Raw genomic sequence first — 19,532 nt, 5'->3', positions numbered from 1 at the left:
GCGAGCTCGTATCCGGCTACATAGGATGCAGTAGCGAGTTCTCTCGTCTATACCGTCCCAAAGTGGGGCAGGATGGAGCCAGCGTTGCCTCAATAGGAAGGTGAGAACAAAGCTTGACCGAGCTTGGCAGTGCTTATCGTCGCTTGACGGTAGCCTTCCCTCTGTGACCGTTGAATTCCTTGAATGCAGTACTTCGCTTTAATGAATTGCTGGTGAAGGCACGAACTCCTGTATGAGTCCTGTTACGTTTGAGCGACTTTGGTAGCAGCAGGACAAATATCTTGGACATGGCTTTAAGTCTGTATCAGAAAGGATTTATAAATACAGTGAGAGGTATCCAAGCAGAGCGGGTCAGAACATATTTATCTCAGATGAGTTGAATAGCGATATAATTTCGGATGACTGTGGGTTCTGTTAAAGGTTTACGTCATCGCGTTATCTCGTACATGTCTCACGTCTGACTTCACTTTCCGAAAACCTTGCCCGTTTGGTTAATCGACCGTAAATTTTGAGAGAGCGATAGGAGCTTACCTTGCTGACCGCGGCCTGACCCATAAGCCCTACATTTGTAACCGCACTAGCAAGCGTGCCATGCATCCCCATGACATTCGCAGCCTCCGCCTTCAAGCCCTTCTGCTCTATGAGCTTCTGCGCGTTGAAACCCCAGCGGCCCTTCAGATCCTGAGCTTCGTCCTGCTTTCCTGAGATCGCGGCAATATACGTCTTCTGCAGCTCTCATAGATCTTCTGGCGTGATACGGACCGGACCAGATCCACCCGCGACGATGAAGACGTATCGATGGGGAAGAGAGTACAGGTAGTTTGGCAGTGGTGCAGGTCCAAGGTATGGCGAGATCTCCTGTCCTTGATCGATATTTAAGGCACCGTCTGGGCCCGTAGAGAGGTCGGTGACGAGCCAATGTCGCACCTGATCAAAGTATGTGTTGTTGTTCATCATGAGATCCTATTCAATATGTCAGGCTTGAGGACATGCAGCGAGTTGCGGTGTGCCTTACAGGATCGGTCATGATAAGTACCAGATTCTCCAGAGGCTTAGGCGGCTTGAATCATAAGTCAGCATCAGTGTCTCAACACAACGGCTCAAGGATACAAACTGCTGGGCTCATAGAAAGCTTGAGCTGGGGCTGAGTCTGATTGCGGTCGAGCTCCTCAGCGGGTCTATCTAGCTTCGTCTCTGGCCACGAGACGATCAACTCGTATGGCAAGCCGACATCGCTGGGCAAGACATCCGGAGTGACCTTGTACTGTGAGAAAAGCGCGCTGTTCTAAGTAGTGGACATGGTGCTATGAGTGGTTTTTGCTCTCCTATAAATCCGGGATCGTGTGAATGAGCGAGTTGCTGGCAGCCTACGGGCCTGTATACTCGAATTACGCCCAGCTTAAGGACAAGAGCTCTCGTACAGACGCATGATTCGTTTCTCTTCGGCAGAAATGGCCTGTTGTCGTTGCCTCGAATGGCATCGATATGCGTGGCTGTTGGAAGGTGTGGAGCTCGACATGACGTACCTCTCTAATGGCCATCACGAGCTCTTTCGACAGGCATCTCTGCTTCATCGTATATCATCGCTCGGAAGAATGGCAACCAAGGTGCGGCTCCGCAAAGCTCGGGAAGACGTGCTGAGAGGGACATCGTGATGGCGCTGGCCGCTCGCTATGACGGTCGGGCTTTGTCGCGTCGCGTTCATCGCGTCAACAACACCACGCTCACCGCGCAACAGCTTTCAGAAATTGATGGCTGGGCTTAAGAAGGTCTTTTGGATCCCCTGTGTGCCAATTGACGTTCAGTTATGATAACAGGAAGGTTTCGCGCAAGGCTCACCGATTTGAGCACGGGAAAGCAGCTTTGTGCGCGCTGCGCCTTCTGCGCCGCCGGTCGCGGGACTGATGGCGTCAAAATTACCCCCGCAATCGACGCTTGATCAGAACTTTCCAGAATAGGCAAGTGTCCGCCCTCTCTTTCACCTTCGACTGCTCCTCAGAGCCACTCCCTGCTATCAATGAAGAGCGCGAAAGTCTTTCCTTAGGTTTGTGAAGTGAGAGAGGGAAAGAAAGCCGTCTGTCCGTATGCAGCGATGACGCCTTCACTTCCCTCATGCCAAGCACCAGAACGATGACATATCAATATGTTATCGACTTGAACATATGTATTCCATGAGTGGGAGCTGCCAGTGCCCCTTTCCTTTCTTCTCATCCAAGCTCCGCCATTCTGCTAACCTTGTTCTCAAATCGACTCATCTCGTCATGGCATACAGTGGCAGTTGCTGCGGATCCGGTCAGGCAAGCGCCACGCCTACTGAACAGCTTCCTGTGCAATCAGCAACAGTTCCAGTCTCTGGTACTCCTAGCACTTCACGACCATATATCGATACACGAACCTCTTCCTGCGTAGTAAACACCTTCTACTCTTCCAGGAAGTCAAACACGAATGCGACCTTGCAGCCTAGCCCGTGTTGTTCCTCGGTTGCGCCAACACCTGCTTCAACAACCATCACAGAACACTTAAAGACAGCAAGCTCTAGTAGCTGTTGTGCGAAGAGACCTGCGTTAATCAATATGGATGATCCGAAGAGCATGAAGCCCGAAGGATGTTGCACCAAGACACCAACAACCAGTGTCCGGCCTGTCGAGCCACCAGATACTCATCGCGTGGGTATCTCTCCTGCCTCAGAAAGTATGGTCTCGGATAACAACGGCTGCTCGCAGACAGCTAGCAAACACAGCTGCTGCACAAGTGACAGGGTTATCACCGCGATGAAGCCACTGGACCTGCGACCTACAGTGACCGAGGTGACTGAGGTGACCGACCTCGAAAAAAGCGGTGTAGGCAAGGAACATGTTGTTCTTAGTGTGTCTGGTATGACATGTACGGGCTGCGAGACGAAGCTGCAGCGAACACTAGCAACGTTGCCCTATGTAAGCATGCTTCGGACAAGTCTCATCCTCGCCCGGGCCGAATTCGACATCGACAGCACAGCTGCTACTGCCGTTCATGTGGTCAAACATCTCGCACGTACGACCGAGTTCAAATGCGAGCAGATCTCGACACAAGGCTCAGGTGTCGATCTCATTTGCACTGGAAGCGCCGCGATTGTTACCAATGGCAGATGGCCAGACGGTGTGCTTGACATACGACCTCTCGACAAGGACACAATTCGAGTGACATACGATGCGAAAGTGGTCGGAGCTCGAGACTTGATTGAGAGAGGATGGGACGACCCCATGCAATTGGCACCGATACGGCTAGATGCATCTCTCGATGCTGGAAACAGACACGTCTGGCATATGGGCCTCATGACCTTGCTATCAGCGTGCCTTACGATACCAGTCCTCGTTATGGCATGGGCACCACTGCCGGAGCGAGAGGTCGCCTACAGCTCGGCCTCGCTTGCGCTTGCTACCATCGTGCAGGTGTGCATCGCAGGACCCTTCTATCCCAAAGCTCTTAAGGCGCTCGTCTTTTCTAGGGTGATCGAGATGGATTTTCTCATCGTTCTGAGCACAAGCGCTGCCTATGTGTTCTCAGTCGTCTCTTTCGGTTGTATGATTAACGGTCATGCTTTGTCCACGGGCGAGTTCTTCGAGACGAGTACCCTCCTCGTAACCCTCATCATGGTCGGGCGCTGGGTTGCATCGCTAGCTCGACAGAAGGTCAGCCACGCCTATCACCTAATAACACTATTTTGACAACCTGCAGGCTGCTGAGTCTGTATCGATTCGATCGCTTCAAAAAACGACCGCTATACTTGTTGACCACGACGGGCGAGACAAGGATGTCGACGCGAGACTCCTCCAGTATGGCGACGTGTTCATGGTCGCACCGGAAACTCAGATACCCACTGACGGCACTATTATCGAAGGCTCGTCTGAAGTCGATGAAGCAATGCTCACCGGCGAATCTACGCCTGTCGTGAAGCAGGTTGGCTCCACTGTCATTGCGGGTTCCATCAATGGCTCGGGGATGCTGATGATTCGCCTCACCCGCCTGCTGGGAGACAACACCATCACTACGATAGCTAGTATGGTGGATGAAGCGAAGCTGTCCAAGCCACGGATACAAGACATTGCGGATAAAGTTGCGAGCTGTTTTGTTCCGGTTGTAGTGGGCATCACGATCGTCACGTTCACCATTTGGGTAGCAATAGGTGTGGCTGTTCGCCAGCAACCTGCTTCTCAAGCTACTATTGAAGCCACCACATACGCCATCACCGTGCTGATAGTGTCATGTCCCTGTGCTATAGGCCTGGCGGTTCCTGTGGTGATCGTCATAGCGACCGGAGTAGCAGCACAGCACGGTGTTATTTTCAAATCTGCCGCAAGCATCGAGATTGCGTATAAGACAACGGATGTTGTTTTTGACAAGACAGGCACGCTGACACTTGGCCGGCTGCAGGTTGTTGAGGAAGCCTCCTTTCACCCTGATCCTTCGATGTCCAATGCCTTGTTGCTTGGCCTGCTCAGTAATATCAAACACCCGATTTCCGGCGCTATCGTATCACATCTAAGAGAAAAGGATACCGACACGTTGGCCATACAGGAAGCGAAAGTAGTCACTGGGAAGGGTGTCGAAGGCACCTGGCAGGGCACGATTGTGCGCGTCGGCAACTCGAGGTGGCTCGACCTGAACGCGCATCCGCTGGTCTGTTCACTATTGTTGAAAGGTCTTACCGTAACCTGCTTCACTGTGGACGGTGATGTAGCGGCTATCTACGGACTGCAAGACACTATTCGACCAGAAGCCTCTTCCATTGTATCAGAACTGCATCGACGGAACATTGCCATCCACATACTATCTGGAGACGACGATGGAGCAATACAGTCCGTAGCCAGCCAGCTTTCGATACCTAACAATAACGTGCGCTCTCGATGCTCGCCTGCTGACAAGCGAGCGTACATCGAAGTGCTCCAGGCAGGACCGCTGTCGCCGCAGGGATCGAAAAATGCCCGCATACCTACCATTATTTTCATCGGAGACGGCACCAACGATGCAGTTGCACTTGCACAGGCAACAGTTGGGGTTCACATGTCGAGTGGTACCGATATCGCACAGTCTGCTGCTGATGTTGTCCTGATTAGATCAGACCTATCAGGTATCTTGACGCTTCTCGCGATAAGTGAGAAAGCGATGAATCGGGTGGCATTCAACTTTGGCTGGAGCTTTTTTTACAACCTTTTTGCAGTACTGTTGGGTGCAGGCGCTTTTGTGAACGCGCGTATACCTCCAGAGTTCGCGGGTTTGGGCGAACTTGTCAGTGTTCTGCCAGTCATTGCTGCGGCGGTACTGCTTAGATGGTCGGAGTTCTGATTGGGCATGGCAATCTCCAGAACCTTCTATGGAGGTTCGAAGTTTGGTCCAGTATGCGTTGGAGTCATGCTGTATTTTTCTGAAGTACGAACTACGGCCGTCAGGACCCTGCAACCAACATAGGTTTGCACGGACTGCTCTGATTCGTCTGATCTGTTGTCATAGAGCATACAATGGTCCGAGTTGATTTGATGTGTTGAAGCGCCTGGTACGGTAGGTACAGTGTGATCCCGCTAGCAATTCTACTACTTAAATACCTGCTGTCCTCACGTTGAAAAAAACTTTCTGCCTTAGCAAACACATCCACTTTCGTCTACTTCACAATTCCAGAAAGTGACTGTCTCAAGCCAAACACATACTACACACACATACTACACACACATACCACACACACATACCACTACCACAGAAAGCATACTACTGGTGCATTATCAACGCAAGAGCAAATGCTAATTGTTGTAGATACCAGATACATTCAAAACTTACACCCTCACAGAAACCTTCAAGAAGGCCGCTGCAGACTTTTTCATCCACCTTCGAAGATGGCATACCACTATCTTCGATAGTAAGGCCAAAGAAAAATGCATTGTATGCATGGAACGCCTTTGCGAGATCGACGGTTGCCAAACGCGCAACCACGAAGAGCCTGCCCGCCTTCAGTACGGACATCTCATCGGCCTCACATGTGCTGGGGCGTGGTTCGCTGAAAGCCAGCAGTGCCCAACGTGCAGGGTAGAGGTCTGCGACAGCTTTGGTCCCAAGGGGGATCACTGGTTCGAGGGCTGAGTGCCCAGGTGTTCGTAGAATTTCGCTCAGTTTAGCTATCCTCTTTTGAGCCTGGTTCTTTTTTATCTTATGTTGTTGAGCCGATGGAATTCAGTGGTTCGTTTCGCTTTCTGGTAAAAAATTTAACGGAAGCGCTCAGGGTTTATTTGTTTGATTCTGTGGGTTCATGGCTGACCGCTTAATTATGGCTCAATTCATTTCTGCGTTCACTCACATAAGGCATGTCGAGTGACAGTCCTTCCCACTCCAACCCATCATATTGTACCTCTTCGGTGAGGAAGTTCTGTAATCAGACCTGGGGATCATTCGATTGACGCCAGTCTCACTTTCAATCCTCACTTATTCCATGCATAACCAGCATTAACAAGGAGCCAAGTCCTTACTAAAGTAGTTCCACAGGCTCTCTGCAGTTGGGCGAGGCGGCTTGAAGAGCTTGACATCTTTGAGATTGACGAGACGCATCGGTATAATCAGATTATTGCCTTTGCACCATAGGTTTCCTCATGTTTTGTCATCAAGTAGCGTGCGTGTCTGGGAAGCCGGAGTCGGCTCACGCTGGCAGTGAGAGCCCCAGGCAGGGGGAGCGACTTGTTTAATTAAGGCAAGAAGGGGGCTGATAATAGGGAGGAACAACGTTCAAAGAAGATGCATAGATGCTTAGGTTGATACTGAAAGCTCGGTCGGAGTCAAAGGTAGAAGCTCGTTCGAGGTAGGGGTGTGGGGAGTGTGTATTGCAGCTGACCCGAGGGAGTGACGTCGTTCGACAGTGGAGGCACCTGCGGGAAAAAAACAGACAGTCGAGGTTTTTGGGAGAGGAAGCGGAGAGGCCTTGAATCAGGCACAGATATACTCGGCTCCAGCGCGAATGCGAACGACCCAACAGGGACTCTCGAGTTCGTCGTGCCGCTTCACTGTCTTGTTCACTAGAGATTTAGACATATTGTTCTCGGCGGGAGCGCATTACTTGCTGCTAGCTAACGAGGGGTGCTGTACAATGACCAAGTATAGGAGGTTCTGTATCCAACGTCAGCGATACTGCAAGTGGTCATCAGGAGCGCAACTTACATCCTCGAGAAGACTGCTGAAGCCACTCTTTATATTCCCTTTCACTCTGCATTCTTCATTCGAGTTTCTCGGGTCATTGGAGGCTCTACGCTTGCGCTGGTCAACTTCAGTCTCATCATCATTGTTTTTTCCCTTCGAGTCATTATCACTTGCAGCACTAGCCTCTGCTCTTGACTTCTGCTGTTTCAGTCTTGCCTTCTCCCTTTTATATTCGAGCTTCTTCTCTTTCTTTCTCTCTTTCTCCAATTGTTTTCGTGCCTCTTTTGCTTTCTTCTTCTCGTCTTCCTTTGTATGCCATTGTCCACCAGTGAACAGCGCAATAACGTCTCCGCTGCTCGCAGCGTGACTCGGATCTGCGTACCGCGATCGAAATTCGGACTTGGGCAAACTTCCGGCCAATGGATGCTTGGGGTTCTCCTGGGTCCAGGTGATTTGCGAGTGCTTGTCGACGTGTTCGTCCATCCACAAGCCGGCTCGATCGAATCGACCCTTCTTCTTAGTCTTATTCCCTGGTATTGCAGCAGCAATCTCCTCGCTAGAAGGCCATAGTAGTGGTGCTGGAACAATAGTACTGAAGTCGCCACCAGAAGGAAGCATTGCCCGCTGCAATTGGTGTTGATACTTCCTCCATCCACCCTTTGCAGTAATCGCATCGCTCTTTGCAGTATTATCACTGGCGGTTGTCACACTAACTTGTGGATGTGACGCGAGAAAATCTTCTTCGACGCACAATGCTTCAGCCGACTCGTTCTTGTTCGCGTCCGGCCGCCATAACCCCACAAACGCAAATAGCCCCCTTGGTGCGAAGAAGCCCTCATTCACCATTTCTAGGAAATAGTTCGACTTCATTCGACTGTGTGCCTCCATGATAGCGTCCGTGACTGTCTCGACGGCTTCGCCGATCAGGAAACCAACAAGAGGCTCCGGGGACGCTTCGCCGGCGAAACTAGCCAGATTGATAGCGTTTAGGTAGGGGCTCGGCTCAAGTGATGCATTAAGCGTGATAATGAAGTCGAGGAATGCATTCTTTGGAACATCGAAGTCGTCAAGAATGGGAGCGTAGGCGGGTGTGAAGCCTCGAGCTCGTTTGTTCGGGCGGCGTTGTGGGATGAGGACTGGCGATGCTAAGGGCCGATCTGGCTGGCTGATAGAAGAGATTGGAGGCGGATGGCGGTAGAGGAAGGCTTCGGAATGGCCCTTAGGAGTGAGAGCCGCAGGTGTTCCGCATGTTCCTTCTTCAGATGTCTGTGGCAGGCCTGGGGATTTGGTAGCGGCTGCCGTCTCGCAGTCGGCCACTTTCCCTTTGACCGGCTTCTCTTTCCGATGATGGCTGATCTCTGAGAAGAAACCGACTGTAGCCGCAGCTGCTTGGACAAGCTCGTCGCCTTTTGTGCCACTGGGTGCATCTTTGGTAATGTACTTATTGCGCTCTTTCACTACTTCCTCAATCAACTTTGCCTTGATACTGGGAAGCATGTTTAATGATTGATAGGAGGGATTGACTGCAGAATGTGTCTTTAAGTGAGTTTTTTTGAGTGAAGAGCGAAATGGCGTACAGACAGATGCGGTTGCTGCCGCGCCGTGTACTTATCTACCTCAACCACTGTCAAAGATCATCGCGTCTGCTGCAGAAGCTGGCATGTTGAGCAGGCGCAAGACATTGCGCTGACACCGCCGTGATGCTATGGCTGGGCTCGCAAAATCTGATTCGAACGTAGAGCGAGCAGTACGAGGCAGTGCTGTAAGACCAGAAGCTGGTTGCACCGTAATCCTAGGCACCTATAAGCAAGGCAGCCAGCCAAGGATACCGACGCGGAGTGCTTGGCATTGAAGTGTAATAGGCTTTTGCTAGCTCTCCCGGGTCAAGGGTCATGTTTCAAACATCTGGCACGAGAACTAAGTATCATTCAATTTAGTTCACGCACAAATCCTTGGCCACACGGCTTGAAGAAGTGCCTTACGCCAGCAGCCTCAACGCACAGAGTAACTCCGATGTCATGATACACCATATAGAGCTTATCAGTACCCATATTACTCATACATCCGATCAGGTCGTAGCCTTCTTATGCGTCGCTGGTCGTCCATATCCAGAACCCCTATAGCCAGCTGGCCAACGTGAGATCTCTTGCGAACATCCCCGAAACAAACCTCAACATCCTTTAGCAGTCGTGCGCTAGTAGCCACATTCAGGTGTGTACCACCTTCTGGCAGTTGTATGTACGAGTTATTCCGGGTTGCAAGACTGGAGATGTTCATCATGATCTCGGGGCCCTCAATGACTATGTAATGAATCAGTGGAGACAGCAAACTCGAGAAAATCAAGGCGATAGAGGCAATACATAGCGTGACAACCCACGGCTTGTGAGCTACGACCACTTCCGTCGAGTTTCTCTCTGTGCCTCTGGCTGGCCAGAAGATGCCACGGAGCGAAGGCCTTCTCCGCTGGAACCAAGCTCTATCGTCGATGAAGAAGTCATTAGTATTCTGCAACTCCATGTTTGGTCCCGCCGAGTTCAAAGATGGGATGAAAGTCGCGTTCCACAGATCCGTCATGATTGGCTGTTTGTGAGCGGTCAGACCCGCAGTGATTGCGTACAGGCCGTTCAGGATGGTGAAATAGGAGTTCATCAGATGTGCCATACGAACAGAGTAATTATCGCTCGTGTTCAGCTCAGCTACAGCGGGATCCGCAGCTTCCTCGAGATGTGACCTTGGATTGTCCAAGTATCGGTCCAAGATTGACGGCCATCCGCTTTTAGCGGTGACACTTTCGAGCATTTGCTCAAATAGAACGCGAGGAGTCCTCCAACTGAGTTCCATCATGGTCAAGTTCTGAGGCAGAAGGTCCAGTTGATATCGACGAACATTCGTGGGGACGCACGATGTACTGTATTGACAGACGGCTTCTGTCTCAACATAGCTATTCGAGACATTACATTCCAGACGATGGTTGTTCATCTTCCAGTCTCTGGTCAAGTACTGGAATTGGAAGTGAGCCAGGGTTTTTGGATCAACGCGGGATCGGCGAAGCTGTGTTATGTTCTCGAACATGGCAACCGCTCCTGGGCCGGTGAAGTTCACCATACCCTGAGGTACCGTCGGCCATAGGTATTTTCCGGACTTCGAGACCTCGCACTTCATGTTGAAATACGGGGTCTGTATTCGCGTTATGTAGTCGGTTGGCTTCGACACGTCCCTCCCTATGCGAGCGCCGATGCGCACTGGGATACCAACCATAGAGGTATATCTTTCGTACGAATCAGAGCCTCCACCAGTGGTAGCAAACCAACCTTCGCTGTCGGCTGTAGTGTTCCTTTCGTAAACTCGATCCTCGGGATTTTGACATTTCCCCACATATCAACCTGAGACGACTTTGGAGCAACTGATCCAATCATTGCACTGACAAACATGCTGTTGGTAACTCCCCAAGTAAAGACGTTTGCCTTCGTTTGAAATTCGTTCGTGTATCCATGATAGTTCATGTAACCAAATTCAATATCGGAGGTCTCGTTCTTAGTTCCAATAGCCATCTGCCGTAGTGATGCTTGGCCTCCAGTGGATGACAGTGCCCACACGGCCACTAGGGCGAGCCCAAAACTGTTCAGAGCACGCAAATGAAATTGCGTCACCACTGTACTTATTAATGATGTGCTTGCTGCTAGTGTATCCAGAACCACAATACGTTCGCCGCGTTCGAATCACCAACGAAGAATGGCGTGTGTCGTTCTTCCAAGTGTCAGAGCAAATAGGATAGGAAAGACTGTAGGTCCCTGACAAAGGTCAGACGTGCACGAATTCAGATCGCATTGCCACAAATGTATTTCGTTGCATTCAGTAACATTTTGGTCGCTTTCGGCTTTGCAGCCGTTGGTGCCTGATCGTAGTAACTGACAAAAGCTGCGAAAGCCAGGAAAGCGACTGCACTTATGAATAGGGCAAAATCGAAGAAGCCATCCCATGATATCTCAAACTTGGATTTTAGAACTTTCTGCTGAGAAGTTGGCCATCTTTCCGGTGTTGCTGTGACCTTGTCGGCCTGCAGCAGAGGTGTCGCGGGTGTTCCCTCAGGTATTGACACACGCTGTGGGGTCTGGATATATGTGGCTTCCTCAACATCATCCTCTGATATCGATAGTGTTGTTGTTGATACAGCGGATCGCTGAGACTGGAGTGGTGCTGATTCCTGGGCGTAGCCTTGTTGCGGCTCGTCTGTCATTGGGGACAAAGGCGCTATTGCGGCCTCGATAGGGCTGACTTGGTATCGAGGGAGGTCAGTTTGAATTTGAATTCAATCGAGTGTATCTGACATTTTGGAGATTGTCACTGGGTGCAAGATGGCTGGAAGTCGCGGGAGCAGGCTGATCTCTTCGTTGGCATCGGTATGAGCGAGGCCAAGCCTGCAGAGAGACAGGGCTGAGGCAACAAGCCGTCAGTCTTGTGGCACTTTGCATAACAGACCTTGGCCAACCAGACGTATGTGGGCGGGGGCCAAATTCGCGACACAGGATGGAGCTCAAAATAGCCCTCAACACGTGCGTCATGATACCGCGGTGCGTTGATTGAGCTGCCGATAGTCTTGGACGCAGCGGGGGGCTGCACGCAGTCAGCACACCCAGCCTCGTGCAGACATCTCACCACTCCAGCCTTGCACATTGGCCGTGGCGTCTTTGGTGTTGTCTGATTGAAAGGACTGCGAAGAGCGCTATTGGGCACTGAAAAGACGGCTCCTTGTGCATCAGTAAGCTGAAAGGGCGGTTTCTTATGTTTGTGAATCTGAGATTGTAGGCGTGCCCCGTTTGACAGAATCGGATATTGCGATTCCGGGGCAGCATCGGTTCTTAACCCTCACACAAGATTCTGCCTCTGCACGTTCGCGTTCTCTTGTCCAGCTAGATCGTCCAGCCTCCCCATCGCATCCTCCAGCAGCCTATCCTTCTCAGCATCGCTGTAGCTCGCTGGTTCTTCATCTTTATATGGCACCCCCTTCCACTCTTCATCCATTTCATCCCCAATAGTCCTCTCGCCGTCTCCAAATATCTTTTTGAACACACCATCGTAGCTCATCCACATGCCCACGAAGATCATCGCGCTCAGCCTGGCGAACCACTTGGGCGCCCTGCCTTTGTCGTCCTGCAGCCTTCTGCTCATAGCGAATATCATGAGGATGAACGGCAGCCAGATTCCCATGAATAGCGCCTTGCCTGCCGCCTGCTTCCTCGTGGTAATTGTGTACGCTCGGATGTTGTGAAGATACTCCTGGTATTCGGTCGGCAGCTCGCACTCCGCCGCGCCATCGGTGATGAGCTTCAAGTACCGCGCTGAAGGCTGTGCGTAGCTAGGGTCTGGTCTTGAAATTCGATCTGCGGCGCGCGCTTCGTCTGGTCGGATAGCCGGTGCGAAGAGGGTATGCGCTTTGAACGGGGCGGTTGTGGGGCGTGAGGGCACACTGTCGGCGAACGGGAGGACGTGGCAGTCGACGAGGATATCATGGTATGAGGCACCGCCGCCCTCGGTTGCGATGATGTGCGCGTAATCGCTGAGTGTGACTTCGTAGACTACTCCTACCAGGCCCTTCTGCCAGCGGTCTTTGTGGTAGTGCGGTTCTGAGGGGTCTGGGACGGGCGCATTCGGTATACGGCGCGCACTGTTGGCAAAGCAGGGCTCTGCATATGGAATTCCGGCAAGATCGAATGTCAGGCGCAATGAGGGGACGAGGACATTGACTTGCGACAAAGGCTTGATGCCTCGTGCGCCTCTGAACGTCTCATTGCATAGATTCGAGCCGTACGCCAGGTACAGCACTGTCTTGTTCTTCTCTTTCGCTGCCGAGATGTCTGATTCGGTGATTGCAGTCGCATCGAGCGGCGCTTCGTTCAAGGAGGCATCAAGGCGGTCCTGTGAAGTCTGAGACACGGGTGCAAAGACGCGCTTTGGGCGTCGCCGCAGTGAAGTCAGCCGGCCGACGAGTTTCTGATAACAGCTGACTGAGTTGTCTGGGTCGGCTGCAGTGGACTCGCCAGCCTGGGACGCGTATGGAGTGTGTGTCGTCGAGGTCATCGTGCCCAAAGATTGCGTGCTGCTGACTGGCGAATTGTCATTGGCTCGTTCCTGCATGACCCCAGGTTGACTGACAGATCGCACTTACTGTTCTGCGATGGCGATGTAGAGCTGTACGTGATACAAAGCTTCAAAAACCAAGCGGTCCTTGTGCTCCTCTTGTATCTGACCGGAGAGACAGTTGTTGCAGTGATTCGTCCGTCGCGGATGAAATGAAGTCATGCTTGATCACCAATCAGCCCGGCAGCCCGATCGCCCGACCGTCAGATACGATACGAAGTACGCGCTGACAACACACGGAAGACCGCCGCTTTTAACTACACTCCCAAATGGAATTCAGCGAATGATCAGTATTGGGGTTTCATTGAGTCTCATGCTAATGTGGGTATCTTCAAATTTGCCTGTTTTCTTCCGTTCTCTATTCTTGAACGTGGGCCACTCATCTATGCGTGCTTCTTGAGGCATTCTTCCAACATGGCGTGCAACTCATGCTTGCGCTGCTTCTCGACCCAGCTGCCGTTGATCGAGTTCGAGACAATGATCTTCCACTCGTCCTTGGACAGGTTGAACGCCGTCTGTACGGCGCAGTAGTTCTTGAGGATGTACCCGCCGAAGTACGCCGGGTCGTCGCTGTTGATGCTGAACTTGACGCCGTCCTGGAGGAACTTCCTGATGGGCACCTCGCCAACCTCCTTGACAGCTTGCAGACAGACATTGCTGAGCGGGCAAATGGTCAGCAGGATCTCTTCCTCCACGATGCGCTTCAGCAACTCCGGGTCCTGAACAAGCTTGATGCCGTGGTCGATGCGCTCGCAGTGCAGCGAGTCCAGGGCGCCGCTGATGTATGACGGGTCGCCCTCCTCGCCACCGTGAGCAGTCCTGTGAAGTTCCAGCTCCTTGCCCTTTGCGTACTGCTCCTTGAAGAGCTCTGGACGGAACCCGACTTCGCTGGAGTCGAGACCGAGACCAGCGATGATGCGGTCCTTGCCCTGCTGGGGCTTGAAGAAGCCGCCGTCGATGGCACTCTGCATCGTCTCCTCCGCGCTGCTTGCGGGCAAGTGACGAAGGAAGCACATGATGAGTCGACTGCTGATTCCAAGCTCATTCTTTGCTCGCTCGCACGCTGCGTTGAATCCAGCTACAACGGTTTCGAAGGCGATGCCACGGACTGTGTGGCTTTGGGGGTCGAAGAAAAGTTCTGCGTGCTTGACGCCGTCTGCGTGGGCCGTTGTGAAGTACTCCCAGCCGAGCATCTCGAAGTCCTTCTTGGTAATGACCGCGTCCAGGGCCAGATAGTAGCAGTCGAGGAAGTCCTGGAGGTTGTCGAAGTGCTCGTAGCGCTTCTCGAGCGTCTGGATGGACTCATACTCAGGCTTCTCTTCCTTACTTGGCAACTTGATGTTGTTCTTCGCCGCCAGCTTGAAAGTCAGAGATGGTGATAGGCAGCCTTCGAGGTGAAGGTGGTGCTCGCATTTTGGCAGCTCGGCCAGGAATTCATGAAATGATGTCTGGCACATGTTCTTGGTGAGGGTTTGTGTAGATTTGTTAATCGGCTTTTCGACTGTGTATGCGAGTTGCGTTCTTTATGTGTTCCAGTCGGCATAGAAGTCTTTTTCAGTCCACTTTTCCGTTGTTAGCGTATTCTTTCGGGCGCCGCCGATGTGCGCAGGCAGAAAGACCCATTGTGCGAAAACCCTGAGGATTGTGAGACGCAGAAAGGAGCTTGCATGCGTGTCAGACACCAAGCGACGAGCCTCTCGATGAGGTCGTGGGGAGCCCGCCTGAACGCTAGAAGCAGGCAGCACTAGGCTGCTCTGGGAACTCAGGGAAGTCTCGTGAATGAATTCCGCACGCCGTCCGTCAACAACCTTATCTCGACCTTCGACTCTGTACCGAGCACTTTACAGGTGAAATGTGCAGTGGCGGTGACTTTCATATCCATTCTACGGCTGGGGAGCCTCCATCCAAGCCAAACCGACCGGGCGTTCACCTGCGACGCCTTCACCGTGGGCGCGGCCACAATGTAGGTTTAAATCTTAACTCCCTGTTTGCTTCGGTCAAACGGCACCGAAGGATCACGTCCATAATCACCAAGGATGGTGCAGGTGAGACCGAGCCGCATGGCGTCAGCACGCGCGTGGCTTTGGGCCGACCACATACAATGGCCAAATTTGTGTTTTAAATTCGTACGCATCAGTCTTTTCTCAAGAGATTCCTTACTGAGCAACGCTTCTGGTGCAACATCCCTCTTCCGGCACATCAAAGGTTTCAAGCCAGGCGGGGAAACATTTTTGACAATGTCAGGACTCACTGTACATTTTCCGAACCGCTTCTGAGACACGACCATGATTATGGCTTTTTCAAGCTGCCACCGTGAGGCAAACTGGTATTCCTGCCATCAATATTGGTGTGTGGCATTGAGGGGCGGGTGGAGTGGGGAAGTTCAGCTATAGGAGCTGATTGCCGTGTGCTAACAATCGAGACTTGACGTCTCTACTCGCGTCTCTTGACTTGGGTATCGCTGCTGTGCCTTGATTCCTTGATCCTTGATTTGTACTGTACACACAAACATCCTACAGTTCGGAGCCCCCAGCTGCAGAAGTCATCCAGCCTGCTCACCATGGCCACCAGCCGCCCTTCTTGGCCGTCCCCGCAACGCCAGCACCTCCAACCACTTTGTCTTTGGCCTCCCCGACTTTGTCACCAATCTTGTCCACCACGCCCTCAGCTTCCCTCCTCTTGTTGTTTATCGCGCCCGCCAATTCCTCCCGCAGCTCATTGATCTCGGTATTCTTGTCGTGCGCTGTCTCTATTGTCTCTAGTTTCATCCAGGCAAAGTAGGCGAGTTGGTATGTGAAGAGTGCGCCGAGAAAGCATTTCAGCAGCGGCGCGGAGAAGGTTTTGTAGAAGGCACCGACTTTGGAGGGTCGTTTGGGTTCTTGTGGCTGTGGCGCTGGGGGCTCGATGTCGAGACTCCGCCGTGTTGTCTGTGTGAAGTTGCGGCGGGGTGTGCTGAGGCGGAGCAGCTGTCGTGCTCTGACGGCGTTCATGTTGTAGTGCCGTGCGGGCGATGCGCCGAGTGTACGTCGTCGATCACACGGGACTAGATGGCGTTGTATGGTTTAGGATGCTCTTCGTGCAAGACGTGCAAGCAATTCAATGATCAATTGGTGTGTCGAGCTCGTGGCAGGGCGTCTGAGGTTGTGGAGACGGCATGTCGAAGCTCACTCCACCCACAACGGCAAGCAAACCTCCGCCCACAATTCGGGGGTCCGCACTAGCGCCGGCCCAAGCACGCGAGAACTCCGAAGGAACACCTTGCATCACCATCCCTACACAACCTCGACAACACACGTTCGCTCTTTCGCTTTCTCACCCTCGCTCGCTCCTCCACCGCTCTCTCGCCGCCAGCCAGAATTCTCCAGCTTCAACCTTCACCGCACCCGTCACAATGGTACGCTACCCGCTAGTTCCCCTGTCTGTCATGTTCCTCCGAATCGGGACAGCTCCGCGGATTGAGTGGGATGAAGCTAATGTGTTTGCTGCAGGCACAAACACCACAGCAGCGCCAGGCAAACGCGCGCTACGCCAAGGCGCAGGAGAAGAAGATGGGCAAGCCTGAGGGTCCGCAGGTGGTCAAGCCAAGGGGTCCTCAGAAGAGCCCGATCAGCAAGACTTGGATCAGTACGTGAGCCGGGTTGAAGCAGTACTGCAAACACTAATGTGCTGGTAGTCGTCCTTGCTTTCATCCTTTGCGGAGGTCTCCTTTTTGAGCTCCTGAAGCTCTTCTTCTAAGCAGGCCACACTGAGCTGCACGCCATCTTCGAACCCCGGAAGCTACCGCCGGATCATGTCAGGTCCAAGGGCCACACAGTGGTATGACTTTTCGCGCCGGAACAGATAGGACCGGCCACGCTTCACAAAAGCACTTCTACTTCGCATGCAGTCTTCAGCGGACATAGGCGCGGCGTTTGGGCGCATAAATCTCTGTGCACAGGGCACTGTTGAGCCGGGCCAGGAGCATACACCAATGCAATCTACATTTTCACCTGATGCGAATCGGGATGCATACATTGAGGATTGATGAAGCTCGATGTTCAATATGCTGATGTCTAGTGTCCGTTGCAGTATCGAGAAGCAGCACGCCTGGAGACATCGATCCAACTCGAATAAGAGGAGCCAAAGTATCAATAGGACGATGTCGCTCTCAGCCCCGCTTATCTAGGACTTCAAAACCGCTGGGTACAATTTCTCATAAAAATATGCCACTTCACAGAAAGTGATGAAGTCCTTACAGGCTCGTTTCATCGAAGGGATGCGGTCTCTGACCAAGCTGCATTAGTATCTTGGAATTATCACCTTCTTTCGTCGGATCCCCGAGATCAGATCTTTACAAATTTACGAGGCAAGATTTCCATCACAGTGGCTAACTTTGGATTACAATGACGCTACTATCGGGGTATATGCTGCAAAGAAACCGACAATCGCGCAACTCCGCCATGGGCGACACAAACCCACTCCTCACGCAACTACCGCCAGCCTAGAACTGCACCTGGAACCTCGGGTTCGTCCTGATGCGCTCGCCGTAGATTCTGAACAGCACCGGCACCGGGATGAAGGCCAGCGCGACGAAGCCCAGCAGCGAGTTTCCCCACCCAAGGCCCAGCTTGTCGTACATGTCGAGGCCGGCGAGGGGCAGCACGGCGCCGAAGACGGAGCGCAGCACGGTATTGGCAGCGATGGCGGACGCGGCGTGCACGTTGAAGGCGTCGACAAGGTAGGTCTGGATCGTCATCATGGCAGTCAGGTTGCCGACGCCGATGAAGGCCGTGCCGATGATGGGGACTGGCCTTGTTAGCACAACTTTCTTTAACAGTGTTGAAGAACCCACCAATCCAATGCACGCCGTAGTTCGTCGTCCAGCCGTACACGAAGATGCCCAGCGGCAGGCTCACCGCGCCGGGAACCGTGAGGAACATGGGCAGTCTGTGCTCGGGCTTCGCGTTGCCCTTGGCCTGGTGCTTCTTGATGTTCTTGTCCGACAGCATGCCCAGCGCGGCCATGCCGAAGATCATGCCCATGCCCATGCCCAGATACGCGAGCCCGACGGCTCCCGAGGAGAATCCGTACTGCCCCTCGAAGACGAATGTCATGGTCGTGAAGAACAGGTACAGGATGCCGTAGTTGACGGAGATGTACAGCGACATGAGGAACACGATAGGGCTGAAGAACAGCATCTTCATCGGGCGTGCGATGGCGCGGACAAAGACCTCCTTGGACGAGAGGCCGTTGTTGAGTTTGCTGCGGAGCTGCGCGTTGCCCGTTTCCTTGCGCAGGCGCGCGACCTTAGTGTTGAGGATGGTCTGGTGGAACGTCTCCCGGCCGACGACGGCGAGGCTGATGCCGAACACGCCGCCGAAGATGGCCAGGATCCAGAACACCCAGCGCCACGAGAGGGCCTCGACGAGGAAGCCGCCGCAGACGGGGCCGATGATGGGGCCGAGCAGGGGGCCCATGGAGTAGATTGCCATGGCGCCGGCCCGCTGCTCCTGCGGGAACATGTCGGCGATTGTGCCGCCGCCGAGCGTGAGGGGCGAGGCACCGGCGCAGCCTGCGAGCAGCCGGAAGGCGATGAGCATGCCCATTGACGTGGAGAGGGCGCAGCCCACGTTAAAGATGACGAACAGCACGGAGCAGATGTTGTAGAGGGGCATACGGCCGAACATCTCGGACATGGGCGCGATGAAGAGAGGGCCTGCAGTGTGTTAGCTCAGCGCATGGGTGTCTGTCGATCAACGCACCGATGGCGAATCCAAGAAGATAGACCGACACGACGAACGTGGCCATCAGATTCGACTGCTCGTTGAACGCATGCATGACCTGCGGCACGCCAGGCGCAAAGAACGACGAGGCTAGCGGGGTGATGAGTGTGACACCCCCCAGAGCCGCGATGATAGTCCACTTCCGTTTCGCCGGCCAGTTCAAAGGATTCGCGGGATCGTCTGGTCCGTCCCAGTCCACGACATCTGGATCGCGTGCCTCCTCTTGCGCAGGTGCGTCGACGCTCAGTGTGCGTCCGTCTGTGTGTGTCGAGACTGAATGGCTTTGCACGCCTTTTTCGATATCTGCCGCGTATGTGTCGGCATCTTGGCCGTGCTGGTATGCCTCGCTCTCTTTCTCATTCATATTATGAGCTTCCCGTACAGGGCTGGAGACTGACGACGGTGTTGCCATGTCGATACTAAAGAGTGTCAGTATCCAGTTGAGCAAGACTGGACTTGAACCTTGTGTCTACCAGGCCA

General features: G+C 53.0%; 8 protein-coding genes across 8 annotated transcripts; 1 reads left to right on the top strand and 7 right to left on the bottom strand.

Moving 5' to 3' along the window:
* Positions 1–7: 7 nt before the first annotated feature.
* Positions 8–1,027, bottom strand: M421DRAFT_389644 (uncharacterized protein; the record flags this gene model as incomplete). Its single annotated transcript, XM_033589971.1, has 4 exons — positions 8–411; positions 532–726; positions 763–963; positions 1,016–1,027. The coding sequence occupies 4 exons, from the start codon at positions 1,025–1,027 to the stop codon at positions 352–354; spliced, it is 468 nt and encodes a 155-aa protein (XP_033450092.1). The 3' UTR covers positions 8–351.
* Positions 1,028–2,771: 1,744 nt separating this feature from the next.
* On the top strand, positions 2,772–5,322 carry M421DRAFT_60595 (heavy metal translocatin; the record flags this gene model as incomplete). The annotated part of the gene is made up of 2 exons (XM_033595800.1): positions 2,772–3,668; positions 3,715–5,322. The coding sequence occupies 2 exons, from the start codon at positions 2,772–2,774 to the stop codon at positions 5,320–5,322; spliced, it is 2,505 nt and encodes an 834-aa protein (XP_033450091.1).
* A 1,746-nt stretch (positions 5,323–7,068) lies between these two features.
* M421DRAFT_4272 (uncharacterized protein) lies at positions 7,069–8,649 on the bottom strand (the record flags this gene model as incomplete). Its single annotated transcript, XM_033594606.1, has 2 exons — positions 7,069–7,122; positions 7,174–8,649. The coding sequence occupies 2 exons, from the start codon at positions 8,647–8,649 to the stop codon at positions 7,069–7,071; spliced, it is 1,530 nt and encodes a 509-aa protein (XP_033450090.1).
* Positions 8,650–8,769: 120 nt separating this feature from the next.
* Positions 8,770–11,389, bottom strand: M421DRAFT_91623 (uncharacterized protein; the record flags this gene model as incomplete). Its single annotated transcript, XM_033597963.1, has 5 exons — positions 8,770–8,952; positions 9,322–10,468; positions 10,528–10,770; positions 10,811–10,899; positions 11,066–11,389. The coding sequence occupies 5 exons, from the start codon at positions 11,387–11,389 to the stop codon at positions 8,770–8,772; spliced, it is 1,986 nt and encodes a 661-aa protein (XP_033450089.1).
* A 683-nt stretch (positions 11,390–12,072) lies between these two features.
* M421DRAFT_24445 (uncharacterized protein) lies at positions 12,073–13,095 on the bottom strand (the record flags this gene model as incomplete). Its single annotated transcript, XM_033588533.1, has 1 exon — positions 12,073–13,095. A coding segment is annotated over one exon (1,023 nt), but the record flags the coding sequence as incomplete, so codon positions are not given.
* A 481-nt stretch (positions 13,096–13,576) lies between these two features.
* On the bottom strand, positions 13,577–14,949 carry M421DRAFT_419611 (adenosine deaminase). The gene has a single exon (XM_033592189.1). The coding sequence runs from the start codon at positions 14,745–14,747 to the stop codon at positions 13,674–13,676; it is 1,074 nt and encodes a 357-aa protein (XP_033450087.1). The 5' UTR covers positions 14,748–14,949; the 3' UTR covers positions 13,577–13,673.
* Positions 14,950–15,512: 563 nt separating this feature from the next.
* On the bottom strand, positions 15,513–16,444 carry M421DRAFT_419610 (uncharacterized protein). Its single transcript, XM_033592188.1, has one exon. The coding sequence runs from the start codon at positions 16,278–16,280 to the stop codon at positions 15,846–15,848; it is 435 nt and encodes a 144-aa protein (XP_033450086.1). The 5' UTR covers positions 16,281–16,444; the 3' UTR covers positions 15,513–15,845.
* A 1,199-nt stretch (positions 16,445–17,643) lies between these two features.
* M421DRAFT_419608 (MFS general substrate transporter) lies at positions 17,644–19,094 on the bottom strand. Its single transcript, XM_033592186.1, has 3 exons — positions 19,032–19,094; positions 18,122–18,985; positions 17,644–18,075 (listed from the first exon to the last, which is right to left on the bottom strand). Exons 1-3 carry the CDS (start codon positions 19,075–19,077, stop codon positions 17,771–17,773), a joined length of 1,215 nt encoding a protein of 404 aa, XP_033450085.1. The 5' UTR covers positions 19,078–19,094; the 3' UTR covers positions 17,644–17,770.
* Positions 19,095–19,532: the final 438 nt, after the last annotated feature.

Source organism: Didymella exigua (genome assembly GCF_010094145.1).
Source record: "Didymella exigua CBS 183.55 unplaced genomic scaffold M421scaffold_10, whole genome shotgun sequence".
Taxonomy (NCBI): Eukaryota; Fungi; Ascomycota; class Dothideomycetes; order Pleosporales; family Didymellaceae; genus Didymella; species Didymella exigua.
This window is presented reverse-complemented; position numbering and strand designations above follow the sequence as displayed.

Bases quoted from the DNA above. Each gene is read 5' to 3' on its own strand.
- M421DRAFT_419611 (XM_033592189.1), bottom strand. From the start codon at position 14,747: ATGTGCCAGACATCATTTCATGAATTCCTGGCCGAGCTGCCAAAATGC.
- M421DRAFT_419608 (XM_033592186.1), bottom strand. From the start codon at position 19,077: ATGGCCACGTTCGTCGTGTCGGTCTATCTTCTTGGATTCGCCATCG. The intron at 18,986-19,031 runs GTGCGTTGATCG...AACACACTGCAG, and splicing joins TCTTCTTGGATTCGCCATCG to GCCCTCTCTTCATCGCGCCC. The intron at 18,076-18,121 runs GTGGGTTCTTCA...TAACAAGGCCAG, and splicing joins CTACGGCGTGCATTGGATTG to TCCCCATCATCGGCACGGCC.
- M421DRAFT_419610 (XM_033592188.1), bottom strand. From the start codon at position 16,280: ATGAACGCCGTCAGAGCACGACAGCTGCTCCGCCTCAGCACACCCCGC.